Here is a 27,758-nt window from a genome sequence, read left to right as displayed (position 1 = left end):
AGTTGTGGATAGTGCCGAAGGATGTTGTAGGGTACAGAGGGACATAGATAGGCTGCAGAGCTGGGCTGAGAGATGGCAAATGGAGTTTAATGCGGAAAAGTGCGAGCTGATTCACTTTGGAAGGAGTAACAGGAATGCAGAGTACTGGGCTAATGGGAAGATTCTTGGTAGTGTAGATGAACAGAGAGATCTTGGTGTCCAGGTGCATAAATCCCTGAAGGTTGCTACCCAGGTTAATAGGGCTGATAAGAAGGCATATGGTGTGTTAGCTTTTATTAGTAGGGGGATTGAGTTTCGGAGCCACGATGTCATGCTGCAGCTGTACAAAACTCTGGTGAGACCGCACCTGGAGTATTGCGTGCAGTTCTGGTCACCGCATTATAGGAAGGATGTGGAAGCTATGGAAAGGGTGCAGAGGAGATTTACTAGGATGTTGCCTGGTATGGAGGGAAGGTCTTACGAGGAAAGGCTGAGGGGCTTGAGGTTGTTTTCGTTGGAGAGAAGGAGGAGGAGAGGTGACTTAATAGAGACATATAAGATAATCAGAGGATTAGATAGGGTGGATAGTGAGAGTCTTTTTCCTCGGATGGTGATGGCAAACACGAGGGGACATAGCTTTAAGTTGAGGGGTGATAAATATAGGACAGATGTGAGAGGTAGTTTCTTTACTCAGAGAGTAGTAGGGACGTGGAACGCCCTGCCTGCAGCAGTAGTAGATTCGCCAACTTTAAGGGCATTTAAGTGGTCATTGGATAGACATATGGATGAAAATGGAATAGTGTAGGTCAGATGGTTTCACAGGTCGGCGCAACATCGAGGGCCGAAGGGCCTGTACTGCGCTGTAATGTTCTAATGTTCTAAAAAGGTGGAGTGGCATTACTGATTTGGGAAGACATAGTATTGGAAAGGGAGGACGTTCTTGAGGGGGCAAAGAAAGAATCCATTTGGTTAGAGTTGAGAAGCAACGGTATAATCACACTACTGGGGGTATTCTATAGGTCTCGAAGTAGTGAGAGATAGAGGAGCAAATCTGCAGGGAAATTACAGAAATGTGCAAGAACTATAGAGTGGTGATATTGGAGGACTTTAGTTCCTCAGATAGGGATTGGAATAACATTAGTGTAAAAGGAAAGGAGGCGGAGAAATTTTTGAACTGTGTTCAGGGGAACTTCCTTGACCAATATGTTCAGTCCAACTACGAAGGAGGCATTGCTGGATCTGGTGCTGGGCCAAGTGGACCAAGTGTCTGTGGAGGAACAGTTGGGTAAGAGTGATCATCATATAAGGTTTAGATTAGTAATAGAGAAGAGCAAGGAACAATCTAAAGTAGAATTTCTAAATTGGAAGAGGGCTAACTTCAATGGAATGAGAGGGGATCTCGCCAGGGTAACACAGAACCAAAGAATGACAGAACAATGATATTTAAGGAGGAGATGCTTCAAGTACAGACTGGATACATTTCAACAAGGGCAAAAGGTAAGGGAACCAAAGCGAGGGCTTCTTGGATGACAAGGGAGATAGAGAATATAATGAAACAAAACAAGAGGGTGCATGATGTACGTCAGGTGAATTCTTTTAGTGAGCTACAGGCCAAATACAATAAGTTGAAAGGAAAAGTATAAAGGAAAATAAAACTGGCAATGAGAGAAATTGAGAATAGAATGGCAGTCAACATAAAAGGGAACCCAAAAATGTTCTACCAGTATGTAAATAGCAAGCGAGCAGCAAGAGGCAGGCTGGGGCCCATTAGGGAAAAAGAACATTATTATATGCTTAGAGGCATAGGGCAAGATTATAATGCAAAGTATTCATTATGTATTCATGTTTATTAGGGAACAGGTTGCTGACAAAATATTGGTAGAAGTGTAGATGGTAGAGGTAATGGATGGGCAAATTGATAGGCAAGATGTACAAGAAAGACTGCCTATGCTTAGAGTGGATAAGTGGCTTGGTCCAGACAGCATGCATCCCAAGTTGCTAAAGGAATGAGGGTGGAGATGGTGGACGGGCTTGTCATAATCTTCTCTAGATATGGGGGAGGTGCCAGAGGATTGGAGAGTGGCGAATGTGACACCCGTATTCAAGAAAGGGTGCAAGAACATTCCTACAGGTAACTACAGGTCCGTCAGTGGTGGGTAAAGTTTTAGAAACAATAATTGGGGGGGAAATCAGACACTTGGAGAGGTTTGAGTTAATTAAGGAGCGTCAGCATGATTTTGTAAAAGGCAGATCATGCTTGACTAATCCATTTGAATTTTTTGATGAACTAACAGAGAAGGTTGATGAAGGGAACGCAATGGATGTTGTCTATATGGATTTTAAAAAAGCATTTGACAAGTATGAAAGGCTGGTTAACAAAATTTGGGGCTCATGGAATCGGGGAGTCAGTGTGCAATTGGATAAAAAAATTGGCTTAAGGACAGAAAACAGCAAGTTGTGGTAAATGGTTGTTTTTCCAGAATGGAGGATGGTAGACAGTGGTATTCCCCTAGGTTCAGTGCTAGGAACACTGCTTTTTTTCTGATATATAAATGACTTGGATATTGGACTACAGAATAAAATTTCAAAATTTGCTGAGGATACCAAACTTGGAGGTGTGGCAGACAGCGAGGATGATACCAATCGACTGCAACAGGATACAGATATGCTAGCAGAATAGGCAGATGGAATTTAATAGAGAAGAGTGAGGAGATGCATTTTGGCAGAACCGATTGGGAGAGGCAATATACACTTAATGGCACAGTTCTAAAGAGTGTGCAGGGATAGAGAGACCTGGGGGTTCACGTGCCTTGATCTTTGAAGGTGGCTGGACATATTGAGAGAGTACTTAGCAAAGCACATGGGATCTTGGGTTTCATAAATAGCAGTGAAGAGTACAGAATCAGGGAAGTTATGCTGAACCTTTATAAAGCTCTGGTTAGGCCACAGCTGAATAGCTCCATGGAGAACCGGCATGGACCCAATGGGCCGAATGGCCTCCTTCCGTGCCATAAATGACTCTATGACTATCATTAGAGTACGGCATACAATTCTGGTTACCACACTTTAGGGAGAATGCGAGGGTCCTTGAGAAGGTGCAGAGGAGATTTACCAGAATGGTTCCAGGGTTGAGGGATTTTAGCTACAAGGTTAGGTTGTTGAAGCTAGGGTTGTTCTCCTTGCAGCAAAGGAGATTGAGGAGAGATTTGATAGAGGTGTACAAGATTATGACAGGTTTAGATAAGGTAGACAAAGAAAAGCTGTTCCTATTAGCTGATGGTACAAGAACTAGGGACACAGACTTATGTTTTTGGTAAAGAGATGCAGGTAGATGTGAGGAAGAACTGTTTTGACACAGCGAGTGGTAATGACCTGGAACTTGCTGCTTACGAGGGTGGTGGAAGCAGAGTTGATGAATGATTTCAAAAGGAAATTGGATGGGCAATTGAGGCAAATAAACTTGCAGAGCTACAGGGATAACATCAGGGAATGGGACCGATTGGATTGCTCTACATAGAGCCAGCATGGACTCAAAAGGCCCCCTGTGCTATAATGATTCTTTATTGAAGAATACTTTCAGGGCGACATATCTGCTTATTTCACAGCTGTATTGGGATGAGTTTCGAAGTTTTAATGGAGGACAAATGAGGCAGGTGAAATAACACGGGAAACTGAAATTGAGAAACAGACAAAAGAACCTAGAGTAAAATCTTAAACAATTTACAGTTAACCAGAGTTTCTGTTAACCCAGGAGATCCAGGTTCTGTTGACTCAGGATAGCAACAACAACTTTCTTGGTCTTTTACAAGAAACAGATTCCAGAACCTCAAAGAACAAGCTCATTCAAAGCAAATCTACAGGGTTAGTATGCAGGTATGGCAAGTGATTAGGAAGGCAAATGGAATGTTGGCGTTTATCGCAAGGGGAATAGAGTATAAAAAATAGGGAAGTTTTACTGCAGCTGTACAGGGCCTTGGTGAGACCGCATCTGCAGTACAGTGTACAGTTTTGGTCTCTATTTGAAAAGGATATAAATTGTGTTCGAAGCTGTTCACACGACAACTCTGGGGATGAAGGGCTTACCTTATGAAGAAATGTTGAACAGGTTCGGCCTATACCCATTGGAGTTTAGAAGAATGAGAGGTGATCTTAATGAAACATATAAGATCCTGAGTGGACTTGACAGAGTGGATACCAGGAGGATATTTCCTCTTTTGGGGGGAGACTAGAATTAGCAGACACAGTTTAAGAATAATTGGAGGCTGGGTTATTGAATTTATTCAAGGCTGAGTTGGATGGATTTTTGATAGATAAGGGAGTCAAGGGGTATGGGGGGCAGACAGGAAAGTGGAGTTGAGACCACAATCAGATCAGCAATGATCTTATGGAATGACAGAGCAGGCTCGAATGGCCTACTCCTAAGTCCTATGTTCATAAAACTAACCATCAGTTGCATGCAATTTAATGGCTGAAAATCTTTCACATGTATTCTTGCAAATTGGAGTCAAAAGCTTCAGCTTCTGGTAAACAGAATAATATGATCAGAAGACAATTAACAAGCAACAATTTATGCATTTAGCCATGTTCCTCACCGATTGTGATCAATAGTAACATAAATCTGCTCATCTGAAAGACATAGCCACATAATTTGCCTACATAAATCTACAAATTTAAGCAGCTTAGTCCCTGTCCAGGACAATTCAAATAATCCAATACTAACACAGGTGGTTCTTGGATATACTACGTTAGGAATGTTTCAACTCTGAGGCCCTCTAAGTATAGCTGTGGAAAGATACTACCAGAAGCATGTGATCCACAAGTTCTCAATTTTGTGGAAGCAAAATGTCATATTTTCGGGAAGACATCTGATGGAGAAATGTTTAAAAACACCGTTCTGACTAAAATAAGTAAAGCAGATTCAGATTTTTTATGACTAATATAACAAGAGACTTTATCTTGAAGGTCAAATATAACTTCCAATAATAACTAGAAATTTAGAGAGATTAATAATGGCTGTATCAGTATAGTTATTATATTGACAGTCTACAGCCTCCTTCATGATCTCATGAAAATGAGCTTTTCAATTGCCATTACTTACAGTAAAATGAAGTCTGCCTGGTGTCTCATACATTACATTTAACTGAAGTGTCATTATATCATTCAGGAACAACGTCTTCTCAGTGCGGCTCAGTGTAGCTGTGTAGCCAGTGCTGGTTGGAGAAAGGTGATCCATGTTGTAAGTAGGATAGTTTGACGGTAAAAAACAAAGCGGGGTGGCTGTATTGACCACTGGATTCCAGCAGCAGCCACGAGCTTGACATTTCTTCCTGTCAACCAGTTCATTAAAAGCACAGTCAAACCTACTATTAGGATCAATATCACATTGAGAGGCACTGTGATGACTCTTATTGAATGATAGCTTGCTCAGTGTTTCTGGGGTCTCTGTTCTGTTTTTATAATTTGAAGATTGCCTCAATCGGCCTAGTTTAGTTTTGCCCACATTAACAGATCTAGAAATTACTAGAGATTCCAGTGTAGAACAATTATGATAAGTAATCACACCAAATAGAATGATAGTAAGAAGAACAGCTCCATATTTAAGAGCATCAATTGCATGTACTCTTTGCTTAGCCAAAGCTGAAAGTGCGAGTTTCATTCCTTCTTTTTCTGAAGTAAGGGCTTGCTCTTCTGCTTCAAAATGTGGTGGAAACATGATAAAAAGGGAGGTGGTCTTGAAGCTGTAGTTTAGTTTCTGCACCTGAATGATCGAGGAGAAAAAGTATTGTTTAAAAAAAAATGGCAACTTTGTGCTAATAATACATTAGAATGTTAACAAACAAAACATTACGTTAGAAAGGGTGCTTATAGAATACAGGAAGACATACAGGCTTGCAGAGTGGGTGGCTAAATGGCAAATAAAACTGAATACAGAAAAGCATGAGGTTGTTGATTTTTTAGCAGGTGGATAATGAGGCTAGTTATTCCTTGGGAGATAAGAAACTAAATGAGAGGAGCAAAGAGATCTGAGAATACAGAAAAATAAATGGCTAAAAGTAGCAGTGTCCGTTGATAAGGCCAAAAGGTTCTGGGATTCATTTCTAGGGGAATAAAATACAAGGGATGGGAGGTAATGTTAAATTTATGTAGAACCTTGGTTGGATCACACTTGAGAGTATTGCGTGCAGTTCAGGTCTCCAAATCTGGATGTGGAAAAACTGCTGCCGCTTGTGGGCCAGTCCAAAACAAGAGGGCATAAATATAAGATAGCCACTAACCAAATAAAGAAGTTAGGAAGACTATCTGTACTGAGTGATGAGAATGCGGAAATTGCTATCAGAGTGGTTGAAATAGATGGCATTCATACATTTAAGAGGTAGCTTGATGTGTATATGAAGTAGAATGGAATAGAGGGTTATGAGGCAGACTGAGAAGAGGCAATTGAAGTGGCAGGAGACTCGTGTACAGTATAAATACTAGCATAGACCAACTGAGCCGAATGACCTGCTTGCATGATTTAGATTCTGTGTTGTCTTTGTAATATGAAATGATGGTAGTTAACTTCCTTCAAGTGATTAACTGCGTTCTTACAATTATTGTAATATTGTTTTGAACAGATCGACTTCCTATTAATGTTACACATATTACATTGCTCGGCGTGACCCTGGATTCCTGACTGCCACTTCCTAAATCCCTCACTTTAGCGTCAGTTTTAGTAGTACTCTTGCCTCTGCATCAGAAGCTATTTGTTCCACCAGTGACCTGAGCACACAATCCAGGTTGACACTTTAGTGCAGGATTGAAGGGATGCTGCATTGTCAGAGAATCATAGAAATGTTACAGCACAGAAGGAGGCAATTTAGCTCATCGTGTCTGCGCCGGCTGAAAAAACAAGCTGCCCAATCTAATCCCACCTTCCAGCACCTGGTCCGTAGCCTTGCAGGTTACAGCACTTCAGGTGCATGTCCAGGTATTCAAAAAAAAGAGTTGAGGGTTTCTGACTCAACCAACAATCCGGGGAGTGAATTCCAGACACCCATCACCCTTTAGGTGAAAAAGTTTTTCCTCATGTCCCCTCTAATCCTTCTAGCAATCACCTAAATCTGTGCCCCCTGGTAATTGACCTCTCCGCTAGGAGAAACAGGTCCTTCCCGTCTACTCCATCTAGGCCCCTCATAATTTTGTACACCTCAATTAAAATCACCCCTCAGCCTCCTCTGTTCTAAGAAAAACAACCCCAGTTGATTCAAACTTTCCTGATAGCTGCAAATTTCAAGCCCTGGCAACATTCTTGTAAATCTCCTCTGCACTCTCTCCAGAGCAATTATGTCCTTCCTGTAATGTGGTGACCAGAACTGTATGCAATACTCCAGTTTTGGCCTAACCAGCATTTTATACAGTTCCAGCATTACATCCCTGCTTTTGTATTCTATACCTTGGACAACAAAGGAAAGAATTCCATATGCTTTCTTCACCACTTTATCTATCTACCTGTCCTGCCACCTTCAGGGACCTGTGGACATGCACTCCAAGGTCTCTCACTTCTACCCTTCTCACTATCCTCCAGTTTATTGTGTATTCCCTTGCATTGTTTGCCCTCGCCAAATGCATTACCTCACACTTCTCTAGATTGAATTCCATTTGCCACTTTTCCATCCACTCAACCAAACCATTGCCATCATTCTGAAGTCTACAGCTATCCTCTTCACTATCAACTACATGGCCAATTTTTGTGTCATCAGCAAATTTCCCAATCATGCCTCCCACATATAAGCCCAAATCATTAATATATACCACAAACAGCAAGGGACCCAACACTAAGCCCCATGGACCACCACTGGAAACCACTTGCCATTCACAAAAACATCCATCGACCACTACCCTTTGTTTCCTGTCACTGAGTAATTATGGCTCTAGCTTGCCACATTCCCCTGTATCCCATGGGCTTTTATTTTTCTGAGCAGTCTGCCATTTGGAACCTTGTCAAATGTTTTACTAAAATCCATGTGGACCACAGACACAACCTTCCTGTAACAAATCCATGCTGACTATCCCTGATTAATCCATGCCTTTCTAAGTGGCAGTTTATTTTATCTCTCAGAACTGATCCTAACAATTTACACACCACTGAGGTCAGACTGACCGGCCTACAATTATTTGGCCTATCCCTCGCGCCCTTTTTAAACAATGGTACAACGTTCGCAGACCTCCAATCATCTGGGCCTCGCCTGTATCTAGTGAGGATTTGAAGATGAACCTCAGAGCATCCATTAGTTCCTCCTTGGCTTCCTTTAAGAACCTTGGATACAATCCATCTGGCCCTGGTGATCTATCCACTTTCAAAGATATCAGACACTAATACTTCCTCTCTCATTATGCTCATCATATCTAATATTTCACACTTCCTCTTTAACTACAATGTCTGCATCATCCCACTCCTTTGTGAAGGCAAAGACAGAAAACTCATTAAGAACCCTGCCCACATCTTCTGCATCCACACACAAGTTCCCTTGAGGGGTCATCTTTTGGATTAGATGGTAAATTGAAGCCATCCTCAGCTTGCTCCAATAACATGTAAAAGATCCCATGACACTATGGAAAATGCAGGTAGTTTCCCCTGGAGTCTGCAGCAACACTTCTTTGCTAACCAACACCATTCGAAACAGATTATACCATTATTCATTGATTTGCTGTTTGTGACCTTGTAGTGTGTAATAGTCCTGCTATTTAGGTCTACATATCAATAACAATTACATTTTAAAAGCTTGACACATTGAGAATGCTATAAAAAATTAAGTTTTTTGCTTTTTAAAATAGATCTGTTTGGTACATTTAATTTTGTTTGCATCTTCCTTATGTAATCTTATGCTGTGTTCATTCACATGTGCATACTGGCAGCCACTCTGGAACCAGTTTTTCTGCACAGCTGGCTATTTCCTGGGCCTTTCTGCTCCAGAACCAGGTCAAATAATCTGTTAGCGTCCACTGTGTAGGCTCACACATAATAAAGTTACAATTTGGTGAGGTACTGTAGGGCTTGGCAGCTTTATAAGTATACTCCATCAACTTCAACCGTTGAGTTTACAAAATTGGTTGGCATCCTTCCATCTATGAAAGATGATGGACACACAGCAAACAATCCATTTAGGTGGGGAGTCTTCTCTCGGTGCACTTTTGCTGTTGGCTTGAAGATCAATCATTGAGGCAGGTTCTGCCACATGAGCTGCACATGAAGCTGACAAGTGACGCTGTAAATTGTTTTCAGCATGGACACCTGTTGCCAAGCTGCTGTAGCAACTGGTCATCGTGGCAGTGGATGCCTGCCACAGGATGTATCACCATTTCCCTCTTTTGCCAGCTAGTGACTCCCAGGTGCAATAATCAACATTTAAGGCCTTCATGTCACACTTGCAAGCATCCTTGAAGCAGAGCTTTGGGCACCCCACTGGTCAACTGGCCTCGACTACCTCACCGTACAGAAGGTCGTTAGGTATGTGACAATCTTCTATCCTGTGGATCTGCCCCATCCACCGAAGCATCTTCTGTTTGATTAGTGCCAACACACTTGGGAGCTCTGCCTTTGAGAGGACTGCCACATGTGATTTTGTTCTGCCAGGATATACCTATAATGTACCGCAGACAGCAAAGATTGAAATTATTGAGCTTCTTTTCCTGATAGCTGTCAGTTGCCCATGTTTCACAGCCATACAGCAAGGTGCTGAGAACACAGGCCTTATAAGCCATCAGTTTCATCCTAAGGGTCAACTCGGTGTTATCCCATGCGAGTTTCATGAGTCGGCCAACAACGGTAGCCATTTTCCCTATGTGTGTATCAAGGTCTGCATCAAGGAACAGATTGTCTGTCACTGTGGACCCAAGGCAGCAGAATTTGCTAACCACTTCCAGTGGGGTATTATTTAGTGTGATCAGGGACGGAGCAACAACACTTTGTCCCAGAGAATCCATGTGTCTTTGTAGTAGAGTTTCCGTGTGAGTGACTAGCGTAGCATCATCAGCATACAGGAGTTCTCTGATAAGGACGCTATGTGTTTTGTCTTTGCTTTCAACCTTGATAGATTGTAGAGCTTGCCATCTGACCTAGTGTGCAGGTAGACTCCTTCCATATCTGCAGGAAGGCAAAGAACAGGAGCATGGAGAAGATGATGCCAAACAAAGTGGGGGCCGGGACACAACCCTGTTTTACTCCATTCTTCACTCCGAAACTGACAACATACACTGTACTGTACAGTTTGATAACTCCACTTCTGCCAGGTTACAAAATTAGGTTTTAAGAAAAATACAACAAATGTATTGGAAAGAATGCAACAAACTTACATTCTGCCAACATGTCTGTCAATGACATTGCCACTGCTTTCACTGTTTGAAGTTATTTCTGCCCCAACTGATCACACCCATCCCCTTAGTTGTCGTGCTGGGAAGCATCTTCGAATAGCTGGACAGGTCCATAACACCAAATACTTTCAAAATTAAAATCTGACAACCTGAAACAAGAAATGAAAGTGCTTACCCTCTTAAAACTGAACGCTGAGTTCTTGTTAGTTCATGGGATCGAAGGATATGAACCAAAGATCAGGAAATGGAGTCAGGTGCCGAATTGTGCAATCGGCTCAAGGGGCCGACTGGCCTCCTCCTGTTCCTCTGTGTAGTCTCTGTCCCGCTGATTATGGGGCTGAGATAAAAACTGAAAGTGCTGGAAACCTTCACAGGCTCAGCTGCACCCCGACGTTTTGCTGCTATTCTGGGACCCGCTGAACCCTGGAGAAACAGTAACAGAACAAGTTCCGAGTCACTGTATGTGCTGACATGTCAAAAGCGTTTTCCCAATCGGAAACCATAAATGAAGCGAATCAGGGTCCAAGAGTCGCGTAACATTATGGCTCCACCCTCCCTCAGAGAGGCCTCCAGGTCCGCTCCACGGTCCCCGCCCCGGGGGTCAGTGACTCCTCCTCTCGCCTCTCATTACTGGCACCGCGAGCCGGCAATGTTCAAAGCCCCCCTCTTCAAATAGTGGTACAATCCAACACGTGATCTGGGCAGCAGCCGCGGGTAGTTGTTGTTGTTTCTTAGCAACAGGAAACATGGCTGATGAGGAGAGGTAACTCCGCATTCCCATTCCTATTCTATCCACAACGCTTTCATTTCACATTTTAAAATAGTGTTATTGTTACTTAATTGTTCGCGACATCGGAGAATTCAAAGTAATTCCGAAAATTTAGTTAATATTCGTGTTAAATGTTTCCCAGACCCATCAAAGCTCACTGATCGAGGGATCCTCAATGTGATTATTTGAAATGTAACCGAGTCTGATGTATATTCTACCGCGAAAAAACGCAGTTTTCTTTTGTTTCATTGAGTTTACAACCGGACACTTGATCATTGTGAACTTCATTGCTGAATTTACCTAGATATTCACAGCTCTGACAAGTGCTCTTATGTTTCTTGTGTAAATTTATTTTATTGTGCAGTCATCGGATAACGTAATTGCATATTTAATTGGTATAAAAGCACTAATAGGAACATAGGAGCGGGAGTAAGCCATTCAGCCCGTCAGCACGATAAAGGTTGGTCATTTACCACAATTCCACTTTCCCACACTACCCCCTTTTCCCTTGATTCATTAGTATCCAGATATCTATCGATTTCTGTCTTGAACATGCTCAATGATTTAGCTTCCACAACCCTCTGGGGCAGATAATTCCAAAGATTCACCACCCTCTAAGTGAAGAAATTCCTCCTCATTTCAGTCTTAAATGCCCTACCCCTTATCCTGAGATGATGTCCCCTGTTTCTTGATTCATAAGCCAGGGGAAACATCCTGTCGACATCCATTCTGTCACGCCTTTAAGAATTTTGTAAGTTTCAATGAGATCACCTCTGGTTCTTCGAAACTCTAGAGAATACAGGCCCTTAAAGAATACTAAAGCAAAATACTGCGGATACTGGAAATATGAAATAAAAAAAAGAAAATGGTGAAATACTCAGCTGGTCTGACAACATCTGTGGAGAGAGAAACAGTGTTAACATTTCAGACTGATGGCCTTTCATAGGTCTTTCATCGGAACCGGAAAAGGTTAGAGATGTAACAGGTTTTAAGCAGGTACAGAGGCAGAAATAGGGTGGGAGGGGAGCACAGAATAAAAGGGAAGGTCTGTGATAGGAAGATTAAATATGGATGATGTTGCAAGGCAAGAATGGAACAAGCAAAGAAACGAAAGGTGGATCTAGAAGAGCTGTAAATGACAACAGCAGAATCATTATCAGCAGCTACTGTCTGAAAAAATGGAAGCAGTTGTTACGATCTGAAATTGTTGAACTTAGTGTTGAGTCCGGAAGGCTGTAAAGTGCCTAATTAAAAGATGAAGTGCTGTTCCTCGAACTTCTGCTGAGCTTCATTAGAACAGTGTAAGAGACCGAGGTCAGAGGCGGGAGTTGGGTGGAGAATTAAAATGATTGGCAACCAGAAACTCAGGGTCACCTATGCAGATTGAACAGAAGCATTCTGTAAACAATCACCCAATCTGCATTTGTATGGAAACAGTGTTGCAATAGTAGAACTCTGATTTCTGTAATCAGTACAAATTTAGTTGGATAGAAAAATCTGATTGTTGGGTTTGAAGTTTATAATTTCAGTCCATAAATACAAGGCATTAAACTTGCATTTGTATACAGTTTGAGTATTGGTGTTATTTGTTACTGATTCAAGTTCAAGACAAACCAACCTTCCACGACAGTGCTTCTGATATGTCTTCCTTTTTCCTCAACCGAGGATTCCCCTTTACTGTGGTTGGCAAGGCTCTCAACCATGTCCAGCCCATTTCCCACACCTCCACCCTCACCTCTTCCCTCCCTCCCAGAACCGCAACAGGGTTCCCCTTGTCCTCACTTTCCACCCAACCAGCCTCCACATCCAAAGGATCGTCCTCCGCCATGTCCAGCATGATGCCACTACCAAACGCATCTTCCCCTCCCCTGTCAGCATTCCAAAGGGACCGTTCCTTGCGCAACAGCCTGGTCCACACCTCCATTACCCCCAACACCCCGTCCCCTTCCCACGGCACCTTCCCATGCAATCGCAAGAGGTGTAATACCTGCCCTTTTACCTCCTCTCTCCTCACTATCCAAGACCCCAAACACTCCTTTCAGGTGAAGCCGCAATTTACTTGTACTTCTTTCAATTTAGTATACTGTATTTGCTGTTCACAATGTAGTCTCCTTTACATTGGGGTGACCAAACGCAGATTGGTTGACTGCTTTGCGGAACACCTCCACTCAGTCTGAAAGCATGACCCTGAGCTTCCGGATGCTTGCCATTTTAACACACTCCCCTGCTCTCATGCCCACATATCTGTCCTGGGCTTGCTGCAGCGTTCCAGTGAGCATCAATGCAAGCTCGAGGAATAGCATTTCATTTACCGATTAGGCACTCTACAGCCTGCTGGACTGAACATTGAGTTCAATAATTTCAGAGCATGACGGGCCCCTCTTTTTATTTTTATTTTTAGTTATTATTTCTTTTTTCTTTTTTACTTGTTTATTTTATTTTAGTTTGTTTCATCATTCGATTTTTTACCATGTGCCTACCCACTGTTTTATTTTCATGTTTGAGCTTTGGGCCAGGGCTGTTCATTTTTCTGTCAATTAACACCCTCTCTGCACTAACTCTTTGTCTTTCAGCACAACATTAATATACTGTTTGCCTTTGTTCCATGACCTTCTGGTCAGTTATTTTCTGTGACCCTCTCTCCTATCAACTTTCCTTTTGTTATTTCTTGCCGCACCCCCACCTTATTTGCTTAAAACCTTTACATTTCTAACATTTGCCAGTTCTGATGAAGGGTCACTGACCTGAAATGTTAACTCTGCTTCTCTCTCCACAGATGCTGCCAGACCTGCTGAGTATTTCTAGCATTTCTTGTTTTTATTTTAGATTTCCAGCATCTGAAGTTTTTTTGCTTTTATTATATTATTCAAGACAAACAGTTCTTGGTTTTTACTATTGACACCCCAAAGTGCTGGGATTAAGCCCACAGTGCAGAGACCACAAAGTGCCAAAAAAAAATGAAGACAAGATAAATCAGTACATGATGGCCGCAATTTTTCTGAGGTGGCAGAAGTCCCGCTGCCAGGGCTGAAAGTGGATCCAGGGCCCCCCAATAGCTACAAGCCCTTTCAGCAGCTTAGCAGCGCTACTGCTAGTGGTGGCCATTGCTGAGGTTGCAGCTACTTGATGAGGGTGCATTGGTGGCTGGGTGCCATCAAAGGGGTAATTGGGTTGGGGGGATAGCTGGGGCCTGCAGGCAGGTCCCAGCAATCATGGGTGGGTGGATGTCACTCAGCAGGTGGCGCCGTTGCCATGGGCATGGCCATTGCCACTGGGAAGATCCTCTGTGGGCCATGGAGTACCCTCCCCCCCCAGGAGTCCACTGGGAGGCTGCTAGGTTTCATTTTGCAGTCTCCCATTTTGCGGTGAACCCTTCAGACACGGGTTAAATACCCGTGGAGCCAGGAATTGGCCCATAAATCAACTCCTGTGGGAATTAAAATTCAACCTAATGATTGGGTAATGACAGTCTTAGTTTGTTAAAATCTTAAGATTATAGGAGGAATGAAAAGTTAATGGAAACCAGGAGTTCCAGACTTTTAAGGTTCTGAAAACATGAATGAATGTTCTGCAATGAATCTTTTTTTCCCAACAGGGTAAGGAGGTAGGAAGGAGACATATACCTAATTTGGTGGAAATAATAAATGAAAGTTCAGAAATGCAAGATAGGTTGCAACAGAGAGAGCAGTTGCAGCCTAGGAGTGAGAGGATCACCTATAAAATGTTGAGATTTTTCTTTTATCTTGCACGAGAGAGACATTACAAGAGTCTCCCCAGATCTGAGAACGTCATTCAAACCTTGGATATACTTGGACTTTATACAGCATTGAAAGTTGTTTCAAAAAATATTTGCCGTGAAACTGTGTTTCTTAGAGGACTCTTGAGCAAGAGTGAAAGTTATATTTGAGGTCAGAAGAGATAGCGAGGCTACGAATATCAATAGATGATAAAAGGCTAAATATGGAATTACCAGAAGTAAAGATGAGCTAGCTGTTGGTTAGATATATTTGACACATGAATAAACTGGGGTAGATTTTTAATGTGCCACCTGGCTGTAAAATGGACATTGAGGATGAGCCGCCCATCAAAGAAATGGCCTCATTTTTATTTCCAATGGATATAAAATTGTGTGCTTTTTATAATAGGCGGCCAAGCCACAAGGGCAGTTTTCCAGTCAGGTGGCGCATTAAAAATGCACCACAATGTGATTTTAAAGATTTGATAGAAACAATATTCTCACTGATCCATCAAAGAGCGTAGAGGAGATCTAGTTGTAGTGATTCACCTGTTGGACAATGAGAAGAATTGTGATTGTGTGCACTGAGGATGCGTCATTGGAGTGGAATTGATAAAGATAGAGTGGTGCCATCAGCAAATGAATAGACAGGGTTGGATGATGAATGAAGGAAGGGATTAATATGAAAAAGGAGCAAACTGACAGAAAGGGCCCTGAGGTAATGGAAAGTGAATCAAAGAATAAGCCTTCAACCAAGGTACGTTTGGACTTATTTGAGAAGAAGCCTGATAGCCAAAGCCTTGTAATGATAATTTGTTTAGAAATGCACCGTGCCAGGCGCTTCAAACCCTTTGGCGCTGTGCAAAGGCAATGACATTACCCCCCCAAAATATTTGAGTGGAGTCCAGGAGTTTTATCACACTTTTTAAATGAAACCAAGATGAAGGGTCAAGGCACCGAAGGTAGGACACCACCAACATTGAAAAGGAATCAGGTAAATCAATTGGTGCAACCAAAACAATATCCTTTTGTAATGTGCCGGACCTCTTTTAAGCAGCTCCAATTCATGGTAAGACTGTAATCTTCCATAGAAAATTGTGATATACATTTGCATTCTACCAGTCGATCAGACAATCCGATGGGAAAAATTTAGATTACTAACATTTAAAGTTATGCAGCTAGTCAGATGAATGCAAATACTTTAGAATTATTTTGTCCCTGTATTGTTAGTTTCAACCAATATACTGATGTAAATATTCTGCAGTTGTACAAGCTAGTCGTTGTATTTCTATCAAGTACATTTTTAAAATGCTATTTTTAGAATGTAGTCATATCTGTTAAAGTATTTCTATAGTTCAGTATTGAACATTTATTTTCTATGACTATTTAATTCCTATGTTTATCTCTGCATAGCCCCACTCCTGAGATTGTTCAAAGCTTGGAACAGGATCAAGATGTACCAGAGAGTGCACAGATGGTAAATGTGAATTTTGACTGTTTAATTTTTATTGCAGACCTGATAGTAGTTGCTTCTTGATTTGTCTGGCAAGCCAAGTACTACAGTAGAAAAACTTTACTGTACTTGTAAAATTGCTCCAAAATGTCATGAGTTAATTTGTGTCACTGAAGAAGATTTCACCCAGATACTCTGCCTTTACTGTCAAGCCAGGTGACCAACCCTGGTTCAATGAAGATTGTAGGAAAGCATGCCAGGAGCTGCATCAGGCATGCCTGAAAATGAAATGCCAACCTAGTGCAGCTACAACATGCATGCCAACAGTGGAAGATGAATGCTATAGACAGAGCTAAGATCAGATCAAAGCTCTGCAGTACTGCCACGCCCAGTCGTGAATGGTGGTGGGCAATTAAACAACTCAGGGGAGGAGGAAGTTCCATGAACATTCCCATTCTCAATGAAGGTGGAGTCCAGGATGTCAGTGCAAAAGACAAGGCTAAAGGATTTGCAACCATCTTTAGCCAGAAGTGCCAAGTGGATGATCCATCTCAGCCTCCTCATGACATCCCAACCATCATAGATGCCAGTCTTTAGATAATTCGATTCACTCCACGTGATGTCAAGAAACGGCTGAAAGGCACGGATACAGCAAAGTCTCTGGTGTAGACAAAAAAACCTGGGCCAGTACCAAACTGGTTTCTGCCCCTGGCCCGCCTGAGAATAGACTCCATCCCCTTCCCCAACCCTACTATTTTCCAGGCCTAGAGGCCAGCCGGGCTGACTGATGTTGTGGTGGTCCAGAGCCAGTTGACTGCCCAGTGTGCTAGTTTTCCACCTGCATCTCCAACTGCAGAATAATAAGGCCAGGCATTCAACTACACTATCAGCCATTCGGCTGGTATGTGTGCCTCATGGTTTTGCCGCTTTGTACCTTTGCAAATTCCATCTGCCCTCCCTTCCTTCATTAGCCTCCTTAAAAAGTAGGCCGCAGTTGCTGACAATACAACCACTAGGTGGCGCAGTACCAGCACATGTGCAAATGCAGCCTCTTCCACTGAAACGTCATTGTCTGCGATCTCAGGCAGCTGCCAGTAATAAAGATGGCGCTGCTCAATTTATCACAAAAAACAAATTCAACTCAAACATCCCCTCAATGGCTGCCATTGCCGACTCCATCCCACCTCCAATAGTACGCCGTTCCCTCCTGCCATTGCCCTTCTCTTTTCCGTTCCCTCCTGCGCCCATCTTCTTGCCGCTCACTCCTCGCTGCCTTCCCTTAGCCACCTGCACCCCGCTCTCTGTCCACTTACTCCCCGCTCCTCGCGTCCCCCAACTGCTCTCTGGCTGCTCGCTTCCCACCCTCACCACCCCCCCCCCCCGCCCCCCCCACCCCCAGCCACTCGCTCCAGGCCGAATTGCTTCCCTCCTCTTAGCCACTTGCTCCTACGTTCGATCGTTCTCCACCGCACCGCCCAAAGAAGCAAGGCGGGCCGCAATGGGTGATGGGGCAATGTCGGAGTGAGTGGCTGAGAGGAGGGAAGCGGTGCGGCCTGAAGGTAGAGGCTACAGGGCGGGGAAGTGGGGAGCGAGCGGCTGGAGAGTGGGGAGCGAGCGGCTGGAGAGTGGGGTCGAGGGGGGGGATGCGAGGAGCGGGGAACAATTGGCTGATGGGAAGGGGGAGCAGTGGCAAAGTCTGGAGCGAACGACTTACGGGGGAAGGCAGCCGGTGGGGAGGGGGGGAGAAAAGGGTGGGAGCGAGTGGCTGAAAGAGGGGAAGCGTGGAGGCCTGGGTGAATGGCCGAGGGGGGAGAGCAGCCAGTGGGACGGGAGCAAGTAGCTGAGGGGGAAGCGTGCAGGGAGAGCGAGTGACTGAGGGAAGGCAGCGGCATGGCGGGGAACGAGCAGTCGAGCGGGGTGAAGCAGTGATTGAAGCAGGGATGGTGGGAGGGAGCGGGGTATGGGTGAATGGAGACGGCTTTTGAGTGGTGAGGACGTCATTGCGTGGTGACGTCATTGCGTGGTGACGTCATGCGCACGCATGTGCGCATTCATACTGGCAAGCTGGCACACTGATGATGTCCGCGATCACTCTGTGCATACTCTGCGATGCCAGGAGTCACTTTGGTGGATGTATTTTGTTTGGCAATAACAGAGACCTGGCTCAAGGTGTTCAGGAAAGGAGGAGCGGTGGCAGTTTTGATTAAGGAGATCGTTCTTCTTCTTTGGCCTCCTTGTCTCGAGAGACAATGGGTAAGTGCCTGGAGGTGGTCAGTGGTTTGTGGAGCAGCGCCTGGAGTGGCTATAAAGGCCAATATTACAGTGACAGACTCTTCCACAGGTGCTGCAGATAAAATTGTTTGTCGGGGCTGTTACACAGTTGGCTCTCCCCTTGCACTTCTGTCTTTTTTCCTGCCAACTGCTAAGTCTCTTCGACTCGCCACTCTTTAGCCCCGCCTTTATGGCTGCCCGCCAGCTCTGGCGATCGCTGGCAACTGACTCCCACGACTTGTGATCAATGTCACAGGACTTCATGTCGCGTTTGCAGATGTCTTTAAAGTGGAGACATGGACGGCCGGTGGGTTTGATACCAGTGGCGAGCTCGCTGTACAATGTGTCTTTGGGGATCCTGCCATCTTCCATGAGGCTCACATGGCCAAGCCATCTCCAGAGCCGCTGACTCAGTAGTGTGTATAAGCTGGGGATGTTGGCCGACTCGAGGACTTCTGTGTTGGAGATACGGTCCTGCCACCTGATGCCAAGGATTCTCCAGAGGCAGCGAAGATGGAATGAATTGAGACGTCGCTCTTGGCTGACATACGTTGTCCAGGCCTCGCTGCCATAGAGCAAGGTACTGAGGACACAGGCTTGATACACTCGGACTTTTGTGTTCCTTGTCAGTGCGCCATTTTCCCACACTCTCTTGGCCAGTCTGGAAATAGCAGTTTCCCATGCGCTTGTTGATTTCTGCATCTAGAGACAGGTTACTGGTGATAGTTCAGCCTAGGTAGGTGAACTCTTGAACCACTTCCAGAGCGTGGTCACCGATATTGATGGATGGAGCATTTCTGACGTCCTGTCCCATGATGTTCGTTTTCTTGAGGCTGATGGTTAGGCCAAATTCGTTGCAGGCAGCCGCAAACCTGTCGATGAGACTCTGCAGACACTCTTCAGTGTGAGATGTTAAAGCAGCATCGTCAGCAAAGAGGAGTTCCCTGATGAGGACTTTCCGTACTATGGTCTTCGCTCTTAGACAGGCAAGGTTGAACAACCTGCCCCCTGATCTTGCGTGGAGGAAAATTCCTTCTTCTGAAGACTTGAACGCATGTGAGAGCAGCAGGGAGAAGAAAATCCCAAACAGTGTGGGTGCGAGAACACAGCCCTGTTTCACGCCACTCAGGATGGGAAAGGGGTCTGATGAGGTGCCGCTGTGCTGAATTGTGCCTTTCATATTGTCATGGAATGAGGTGATGATACTTAGTAGCTTTGGTGGACATCCGATCTTTTCTAGTAGTCCGAAGAGACCACGTCTTTTGACGAGGTCAAAGGCTTTGGTGAGATCAATGAAAGCAACGTAGAGGGGCATCTGTTGTTCGCGGCATTTCTCCTGTATCTGACGAAGGGAGAACAGCATGTCAATGGTCGATCTCTCTGCACGAAAGCCACACTGTGCCTCAGGGTAGACGCACTCGGCCAACTTCTGGAGCCTGTTTAAAGCGACTCGGGCGAAGACTTTCCCCACTATGCTGAGCAGGGAGATTCCATGGTAGTTGTTACAGTCACCGCGGTCACCTTTGTTTTTATAGAGGGTGATGATATTGTCATCGCGCATGTCCGAGATCATTACAGTGCTGGAGAGAGAGGATGTCCTAGAAAGATCAAGGACAATCTATTTGGCTAGAGCTGAGGAACACAAAAGGTGCAATTATATTGCTCTGTGTAGTCTATATGCCACCAACTAGTGGGAAAGACGTCCAGGAATAAATTTGCAAGGAAATTACAGAGAGGTGCAAGAATTATAGAGCGGTTATAATGGGGGACTTTAATTATCCTAATTATGGACTTGGATAATAGAAGTGTAAAGGGCAGAGAGAGGCATGAGTTCCTAGAGTGTGTTCAGGAAAATTTTCTACAGCAGTATGGTATGTTTCCAGACCTATGAGAAAGGAGGCAGTGCTAGAACTGGTTCTTGGGAATCAGGTGGGCCAAGTGGATCACATGCCAGCCGCAGAAAACTTAGAGGACAGTGATCATTGTATCATACGGTTTAAGTCAGCTATGGAAAAGGACAAGGAACAATCCAGAGTAAGAATAATTAACTGGGGAAAGTCAACTTCAGTGGGGTCCAAATAAATCTGACCCAGATAAATTGCAATCAAAGGTTCGCAGGCAAAATTCTAACTGAACAATGGGCTGCCTTTAAAGAAGAGATAGTTCGGGCACAGTCAAGGTAAATTCCCACGAAGGGTAAAGGTAGGGCAAAGAATCCAGAGCTCCCTGGATGACAAAAGAGATAGAGATTAAAATGAAGAAGAAAAAGTATGCTATGACAGATGTCAGGTCGATTATGCAAATGAGAACCAGGCTGAGTATGGAAGGTTCAGAGGGGACGTGAGAAAGCAAATAAGAGAAGTAAAGAGAGATTATGAAAAGAGACTGGCAGCTAATAGAAAATGGAATCCAAAAGTCTTCTATAGGCATATAAATTGTAAAAGGGTGGTAAAAGGAGGAGTTGGGCCGATTAGGGACCAAAAAAGGGATTTACGTGAGGAGGAAGCATGGCTGAGGTACTAAATGATAACTTTGCATTTGGCTTTACCAAGGAAGAAGATGTTGCACAGGTCATGGTGAAAGAGGAAGTAATTCAGACACTTGAAGAGTTTAAAAGTGATAAAGAGGAGGCATTGGATAGGCTGTCTGTACTTAAAGTTGATAAGGCACCAGGACTGGATCAGATGTATCCAAGGATACTGAGGGAAGTGAGAGTGGAAATTGCAGAGGTACTGGCCATAGTTTTCCAGTCTTCCTTAGATCCAAGGGTGGATCCAGAGGACTGGAGAATTGCAAATCTTACACCCTTGTTCAAAAAAGGGTTAAGGACAAGCCCAGCAACTACAGGCCATTCGGTTTAACCTCGGTGATGGAGAAGCTTCTAGAAACGATAATTCGGGTCAAAGTTAATAGTCACTTGCACAAATGTGGGTTAATTAAGGAAATCCAGCACAGATTTGTGAAGAACAAATCATGTTGATCTAACTTGCTGGAGTGTTTTGATGAGGTAACAGAGAAGACTGATCAGGGTAATGCTGTTGATATGGTGTACGAGGGCTTCCGAAAAGAATTTGATGAAGTGCCACATAACAGACTTGTAAGCAAAGTTGAAGTCGATGGAATAAAAGGGAAAGTAGCAACATGGATATGAAATTGGCTGAGTGACAGGAAACAGAGAGTAGTGGTTAATGGAGTTTTTTTTGGATGGAGGAAGGTTTGTAGTGGAGTTCCACAGGATTGGTGTTCGGACCCTTGCTCTTCCTGATATATATTAATGACCTAGAACTTGGTGTATAGGGCACAATTTCAAAATTTGTGGACAATACAAAACTTGGAAACATTATGAACTATGAGGAGGATTGTGCAGAACTTCAAAAGAAGATAGACAGGTTGGTGGAACGGGCAGACAAGTGGCAGATGAAATTTAATGCAGAGAAGTGTTAAGTGATTTATTTTGGTAGGAAAAACACAGAGACAATGTAAAATAAAGTGCTCAATTCTAAAGGGAGCAGTGAGACCTGGGTGTATATGTGCATAAATCATTGAAGGTGGCAGGACAGGTTGATAGAATGATTAACAGAGCATATAGTATCCAAGGCTTTATCAATAGGGGCGTAGAGTACAAAAGCAAGGAAGTTACGTTAAACTTATATAGAACACTGGTTCAGCCTCAACTGGAGTATTGTGCCTAGTTCTGGGAGCCACACTTTAGTAAAGATATGAAGGTATTAGAGAGAGTGGAGAAAAGATTCACGAGAATTGTTCCAGGAATGAGCAACTTCAGTTACGAGGATAGATTGGAGAAGTTGGGACTGTTTTCCTTGGAGAAGAGAGGGTTGAGAGGAGATTTGATAGAGGTATTCAAAATCATAAGGGGTCTGGTCAGAGTTGATGGGGAGAAACTATCCCCTTTTGTGGAAGGATTAAGAACAAGAGGGCACACAATTATGGTAATTGGCAAAAGAAGCAATGGCGACATGAAGAAAAATGTTTTCATGCAGCAAGTGGTTAGGATGTGGAATGCACTGCCTGAGAATGTGGTGGAGGCAGCTTCAGTTGAGACATTCAAGAGGGAATTGGATTGTTATCTGAAAAGGAAGAATGCACAAGGCTATGGGGAGAAGGCAGGGGAGTGGTGGTAGGCAAATTGCTCTTTCAGAGAGCCAGGACAGACAGGACGGACCGAATGGCCTCCTTCTGTGCTGTAGTGATTCTGTGAAGTATGATAGTGATCCCTGCAAACCGAAAAGATACTAGCAATGCCTGCAGAGAGGTAGCTGATCTCAGCTGGGCAGCAGTAGGGGATCTACAGTTGAACTCAATGCAATTGGTATAGGAAGTGGAATAATCAGCCAGGATTCCCACTTTTGGTCATTATCCAGTATATGCATGTGACCTTTGGATGAGCCTGGGATCAAGTTCAATTTTAGCTGCTCCTTCCTGCACTGTCCACCAAAGTCCTGTGTCGGCCAACACTCATTATGTGGGCTGGTTCCTTATACATCAAGAGTGGTCTCTTGAACAAAGTGGTAGAGTGTTGGTGTCTTCTTTGGAACTTAACCCCAGCATGGCTCAACACCTTTAGGCAAAGAGGGGAGAAAACAGATGGAATTTATTATACTTTTTAAAAATTTATTTGTTCATGGGATTTGGGCATCGCTGGCAAGGACAGTATTTATTGCCCCTCCCTAATTGAACTGCTGCAGTCCAATAGGTGTAGCTACACCTATAGCATTGTTAGGGAGGGAATTCCAGGATTTTAACTCAGCAACAATGAAGGAGTCCTGCCAAATCCAGTCGTGTGTGGTGGTGGACAACTAAACAACTAAGGGGAGGAGGAGGCTCCATGAACATTCCCATCCTCAATGGTGGTGAAGTTCAGTACGTCCATGCAAAAGACAAGGCTGAAGCATTTCCAACCATCTTAAACTAGACGTGCCGAGTGGATGATTCATCTAATCCTCCACCTGAGATCCCCACCAGATGTCAGTCTACAGCCAACTCGATTTACTTCATGTGATATCAGGAAACAGCTGAATGCATCTGGTTACAGCAAAGGCTATGGACACCGACACAATGCCGGTTGTAGTGCTGAAGGCTTGTGCTCCAGAACTAGCCACACCCCTAGTCAAGTTGTTTCAGTTTAGCTACAACACTGGCATCTACCTGACAAAGTGGGAAATTACCCAAGTATGAGCTGTCCACAAAAAACAGGACGAATATAATCCAACGAATTACTGCCCCTTCAGTCTACTCTCAATCATCAGCAAAGTGACAGAAGGTGTCGTTGACAGTGCTGTCAAGTGGCACTCATTCAACAAAGACCTGCTTACTGATGTTCAGTTTGGTTCCCCAAGGACCACTCAGTTCGGGAACTCATTTCAGCCTTGGTCAAAACCTGGACAGAAGAGTTGAATTCAAGAGTTAAGGTGAGAGTGACATCAAGGCAGCATTTTAATGAGTGTAGCATCGAGAAGCCCTAATAAAATTGAAGTCAATGGGAATCAGGGGGAAAACTCTTCACTGGCTGGAGTCATGCTTCGGACAAAGGCTGATGTAGTTGTGGTTGTTGGAGTCCTAAGACATTGTTGCAGGAGTTCCTCAGGGGAGTGTCCTATGCCCAGTCATCTTCAGCTGCTTCATCAATGACCTTCCCTCCATCATAAGGTCAGAAATGGGGATGGTTGCTGATGGTTGCACAGCACTCAGTTCCATTTGTAACTCCTCTGATAATGGAACAGTCTGTACCTGTATGCAGCAAGATCTGGACTACATTCAGGCTTGGAATGATAAGTGGCAAGTAACATACATGCTACAAAAGTGCATCATGTTGCTAGAAAAGGAGGGGGAGAAATTCATTGGCCGAGTGCAATTCTCACTGCCCACGCGGGTGTTGCAGGTAGGAACCTGTGCGCTGCCTGCCCCTGGGGAATCGATGTAAGTCTGTGCACTACACAAATAAATTTCTCCCCCAGAAAGTCTCATTTACAACAAAAACATCCAACATTAAAGTTTTTACTGTTCGGGCATCTCTTGTGCAAACTTCTTATAATTAGTTATATTTTCATGCAAATTAGGGAGAAACAACTGCAGATATTGCTGTGGAAAGAGATTGGACACCCACTTCCGAACCTCCTATATCACCAAACATGGTAAAAGTCTATTTTTTTTAGTACTTTTAATATTTTATTAATCTGTGGATTGTTCTTGAAAGTTCACGAAATTGAAGGCAAATTATTTGCCAGGTTAGGAACTTGGCTGAGTGGCAGGAGATAAAAAGCAGGGATAATGGGCAGGTGTTCTAATCCTACCACGGCAGTTTTTTAGTTTTTAGTTTTTTTTAGTTTTAGTGATACAGCACTGAAACAGGCCCTTCGGCCCACCGAGTCTGTCATCAACCACCCATTTATACGAATCCTACACTAATTCCATATTGCTACCACATCCCCACCTGTCCCTATATTTCCCTACCACCTACCTATACTAGGGGCAATTTATAATGGCCAATTAACCTACCAACCAGCAAGTCTTTGGCATGTGGGAGGAAACCGGAGCACCCGGAGGAAACCCACGCAGACACAGGGAGAACTTGCAGACTCCACACAGGCAGTACCCAGTCTTGAACTTGGGTCGCTGGAGCTGTGAGGCTGCGGTGCTAACCACTGCGCCGCCCTCTAGTAGGGTTTAAATTCAATTAATTAGTAAAAATCTGAAATTGAAAGCTCATCTCCATAATGGTGCCATGGGATTATCATCAATTGTCATAAAAGCAAATCTGGTTCACTAATGTCCTTTAGGGAAGGAAATCTACCATCCTTACCTGGTCTGGCCTACATGTGACCCAGACCCACAGCCATTCAGTTGTCAAGGGCAACTAGGGATGGGCAAGAAATGCTGGCTTTGCCAGTGACACCCACATCCCAAGAAAGAATTTTAAAAATTGGCCGACTGTGACTACTGGGGTCCTGCAAGGATCTGTGATGAGGCCTCAACTGTGTTTTTTCATGATTTAGATGATGGAATAGAAAGCCATATATACAAGTTTGCTGAGATCACCATCCCCAGCACTGCTTGCTATCCAGTTATTTTTCACCTTGTGAAATTTATGATGTTTTATATTGTTCAAGGTGCTATGAAAGTGGAACAAAAAAATCCAACATTAACGTATTACCTAGTTTGGTCTGTCTTCCACAATCATCTGACAATAGTTTGCATTTTTGTACAAATCAGGGTGAAGCTATTGTTGATGTGGTTGAGCAAGGAGATTGGACACCCACTTCGGAACCTCCCATAATTAGTTTTAGGGGATACAGAAACAGAAATTGTAAATGTCTTTTTTTTTTAGTACATTTAATACTTCAATATTCTGAGTTGTGATTCAGGGCATTTTAAGCAGTGTGGATGAAAGCAGAAAATTACAACGACATATTTTGAGATTAAGTAAATGGGCAAAACTGTGGCAAATGGGTTTCAATCTAAGCAAATGTGAGGTCATCCCCTTTGGACCTGAACAGGATAGAACAAGGCACTTTCTAAATGGTGAAAAGCAAGCAATAGTGGAGGTGCAAAGACGTTGAGTACATAGATTGTTAAAACATCATGAACAGGTACAGAAAATGTATAAAAATTCAAATCGGATGGTGGCCTTTATATCTAGAGGACTAGAATACAAGGGGGTAGAAGTCTTGCTTCAGTTAAAAAAAAAAGCCCTGGTTAATCCACACCTGGAGTACTGTGAGCAGTTCTGGGCACCTCACCTTTGGATGGATATATTGGCTTTGGAGGGAGTGTAATGATACGTGAACCCCAAAGATTAAATTATAAGGAGCATTTACACAATCTAAGATGGTATTCCCTGGTATTTAGAAGGTTATGTGTGATTTGATCACAATTTTCAAGAAATTAAGGGGAAACAGATAGGCTAGATGGAAACTATTTTTGTTGGTTGAGGAATCTAGGACTAGAGCGCATAGTCTAAAATTTAGAGCTAGACCTTTCTGGAGTGAAGTTAGGAAACACTGACAAACAGAAAGGATAGTCGAAGTTTGGAACTCTCTTCTGCAAATGACAATTGATGCTCAATCAATTGTCAATTTTAAATCTGAGATTGATCATTTTTTGTTAACCAAATGTATTAAGGAGAATGGGGCCAAGGCAGGTATATTGAGTTAGGTCACAGTTCATTTTTGATCTCACTGAATGAAGGAACAGGCCCGAGGGACCAAATGGCCTCCTCCTGTTCCTATGTTCCTAATTTATGAAGTTTAAAATTCGAAAAGAAATAGTTCCACCAACCTCTATGGCCCAGTTGGTAAGTGGAATGTCAGGTGTGATAGTGAGCTGTGCAGAGCAGGTCTGAGGTAGCTGATCACAGCTGGGCAACAGGGGAGCTAGACTTCATCTCTATGCCTTTGGTGTGGAATTGTTTTCATAAATTGCAGAACCATAACAATTTTCTATCCCTCCAATTTTCTTTTTTACTTTTCCCATATCCAAACTCATCAATTTGACACAACAACAACATTTTTAGTTATTTTTTCTTCCTTTTTTTTACATTCTTTTTTTACATTTTTTACTATCTTTTTTTGCATTTATTTCATTTCATCTTAGTTTGTTCAGTTTGCTTACCCACTGTTTTTTTCAGGTTTTTTTTCAGGTTTGCACTTGCTGCTGTTCAATATTCAGTGTATTCACACCTAATCTGTACTAATGCTTTGTCTTTCAACACACCATTAACATATTGTTTGCCTTTGCTCCGTGACATTTTGGTCAGCTATGTGGCCTGGTCCAATCTGCACCTTCTCCTTTGTTATCTCTTGCCCCACCCCCACCTCACTTGCTTATAATCTGTGACTTTTCTAATATTTGTCAGTTCCGAAGAAGGTCACTGACCCGAAACGTTAACTCTGCTTCTCTTTCCACAGATGCTGCCAGACCTGCTGAGTGATTCCAGCATTTCTTGTTTTTGTTTCAGATTTCCAGCATCTGCAGTATTTTGCTTTTATCATCAATTTGACAATTGTTGTCCTTGTTTACTAGTGCTCATGGTATTGCCACTGTGTATCTTCTGTTCTACATTTCAACACATGCCCCCTACCTTTCTGACTCTGGATTCCTTTGCATCCTCCTTCCCTTGGCCAACGATTAGACTTTTTGATCCCAAATCTGAAACAGTTTCCCTAAACCTCTACATCATGCTG

The 27,758-nt window shown here is 43.5% G+C and overlaps 2 protein-coding genes across 2 annotated transcripts in view; one reads left to right on the top strand and one right to left on the bottom strand.

Annotated features, from left to right (window-relative positions):
* gaa (alpha glucosidase) overlaps positions 1 to 10,923 on the bottom strand; it is a 68,455-nt gene extending 57,532 nt beyond the window's left edge. Inside the window, exons 1-2 of the mRNA XM_068058236.1 lie at positions 10,505 to 10,923; positions 5,078 to 5,737 (exon numbers count right to left, since the gene is read on the bottom strand). Of these exons, the coding sequence (XP_067914337.1) occupies positions 5,078 to 5,692 (615 nt within the window). The 5' untranslated portion in view covers positions 5,693 to 5,737; positions 10,505 to 10,923. The remainder of the gene's footprint in view (positions 1 to 5,077; positions 5,738 to 10,504) is intronic.
* Positions 10,924 to 11,068: 145 nt separating this feature from the next.
* The window catches only part of ccdc40 (coiled-coil domain 40 molecular ruler complex subunit), a 105,434-nt gene continuing 88,744 nt past the window's right edge, over positions 11,069 to 27,758 (top strand). Inside the window, exons 1-3 of the mRNA XM_068058235.1 lie at positions 11,069 to 11,092; positions 16,248 to 16,311; positions 24,636 to 24,710. Coding sequence (XP_067914336.1) covers positions 11,076 to 11,092; positions 16,248 to 16,311; positions 24,636 to 24,710 — 156 coding nt within the window. The 5' untranslated portion in view covers positions 11,069 to 11,075. The remainder of the gene's footprint in view (positions 11,093 to 16,247; positions 16,312 to 24,635; positions 24,711 to 27,758) is intronic.

Source organism: Heterodontus francisci, chromosome 26 (assembly GCF_036365525.1).
Source record: "Heterodontus francisci isolate sHetFra1 chromosome 26, sHetFra1.hap1, whole genome shotgun sequence".
Classification (NCBI taxonomy): domain Eukaryota; kingdom Metazoa; phylum Chordata; class Chondrichthyes; order Heterodontiformes; family Heterodontidae; genus Heterodontus; species Heterodontus francisci.
The sequence above is the reverse complement of the archived record's forward strand: the minus strand, read 5'-3'. Positions and strand labels throughout refer to the sequence as shown.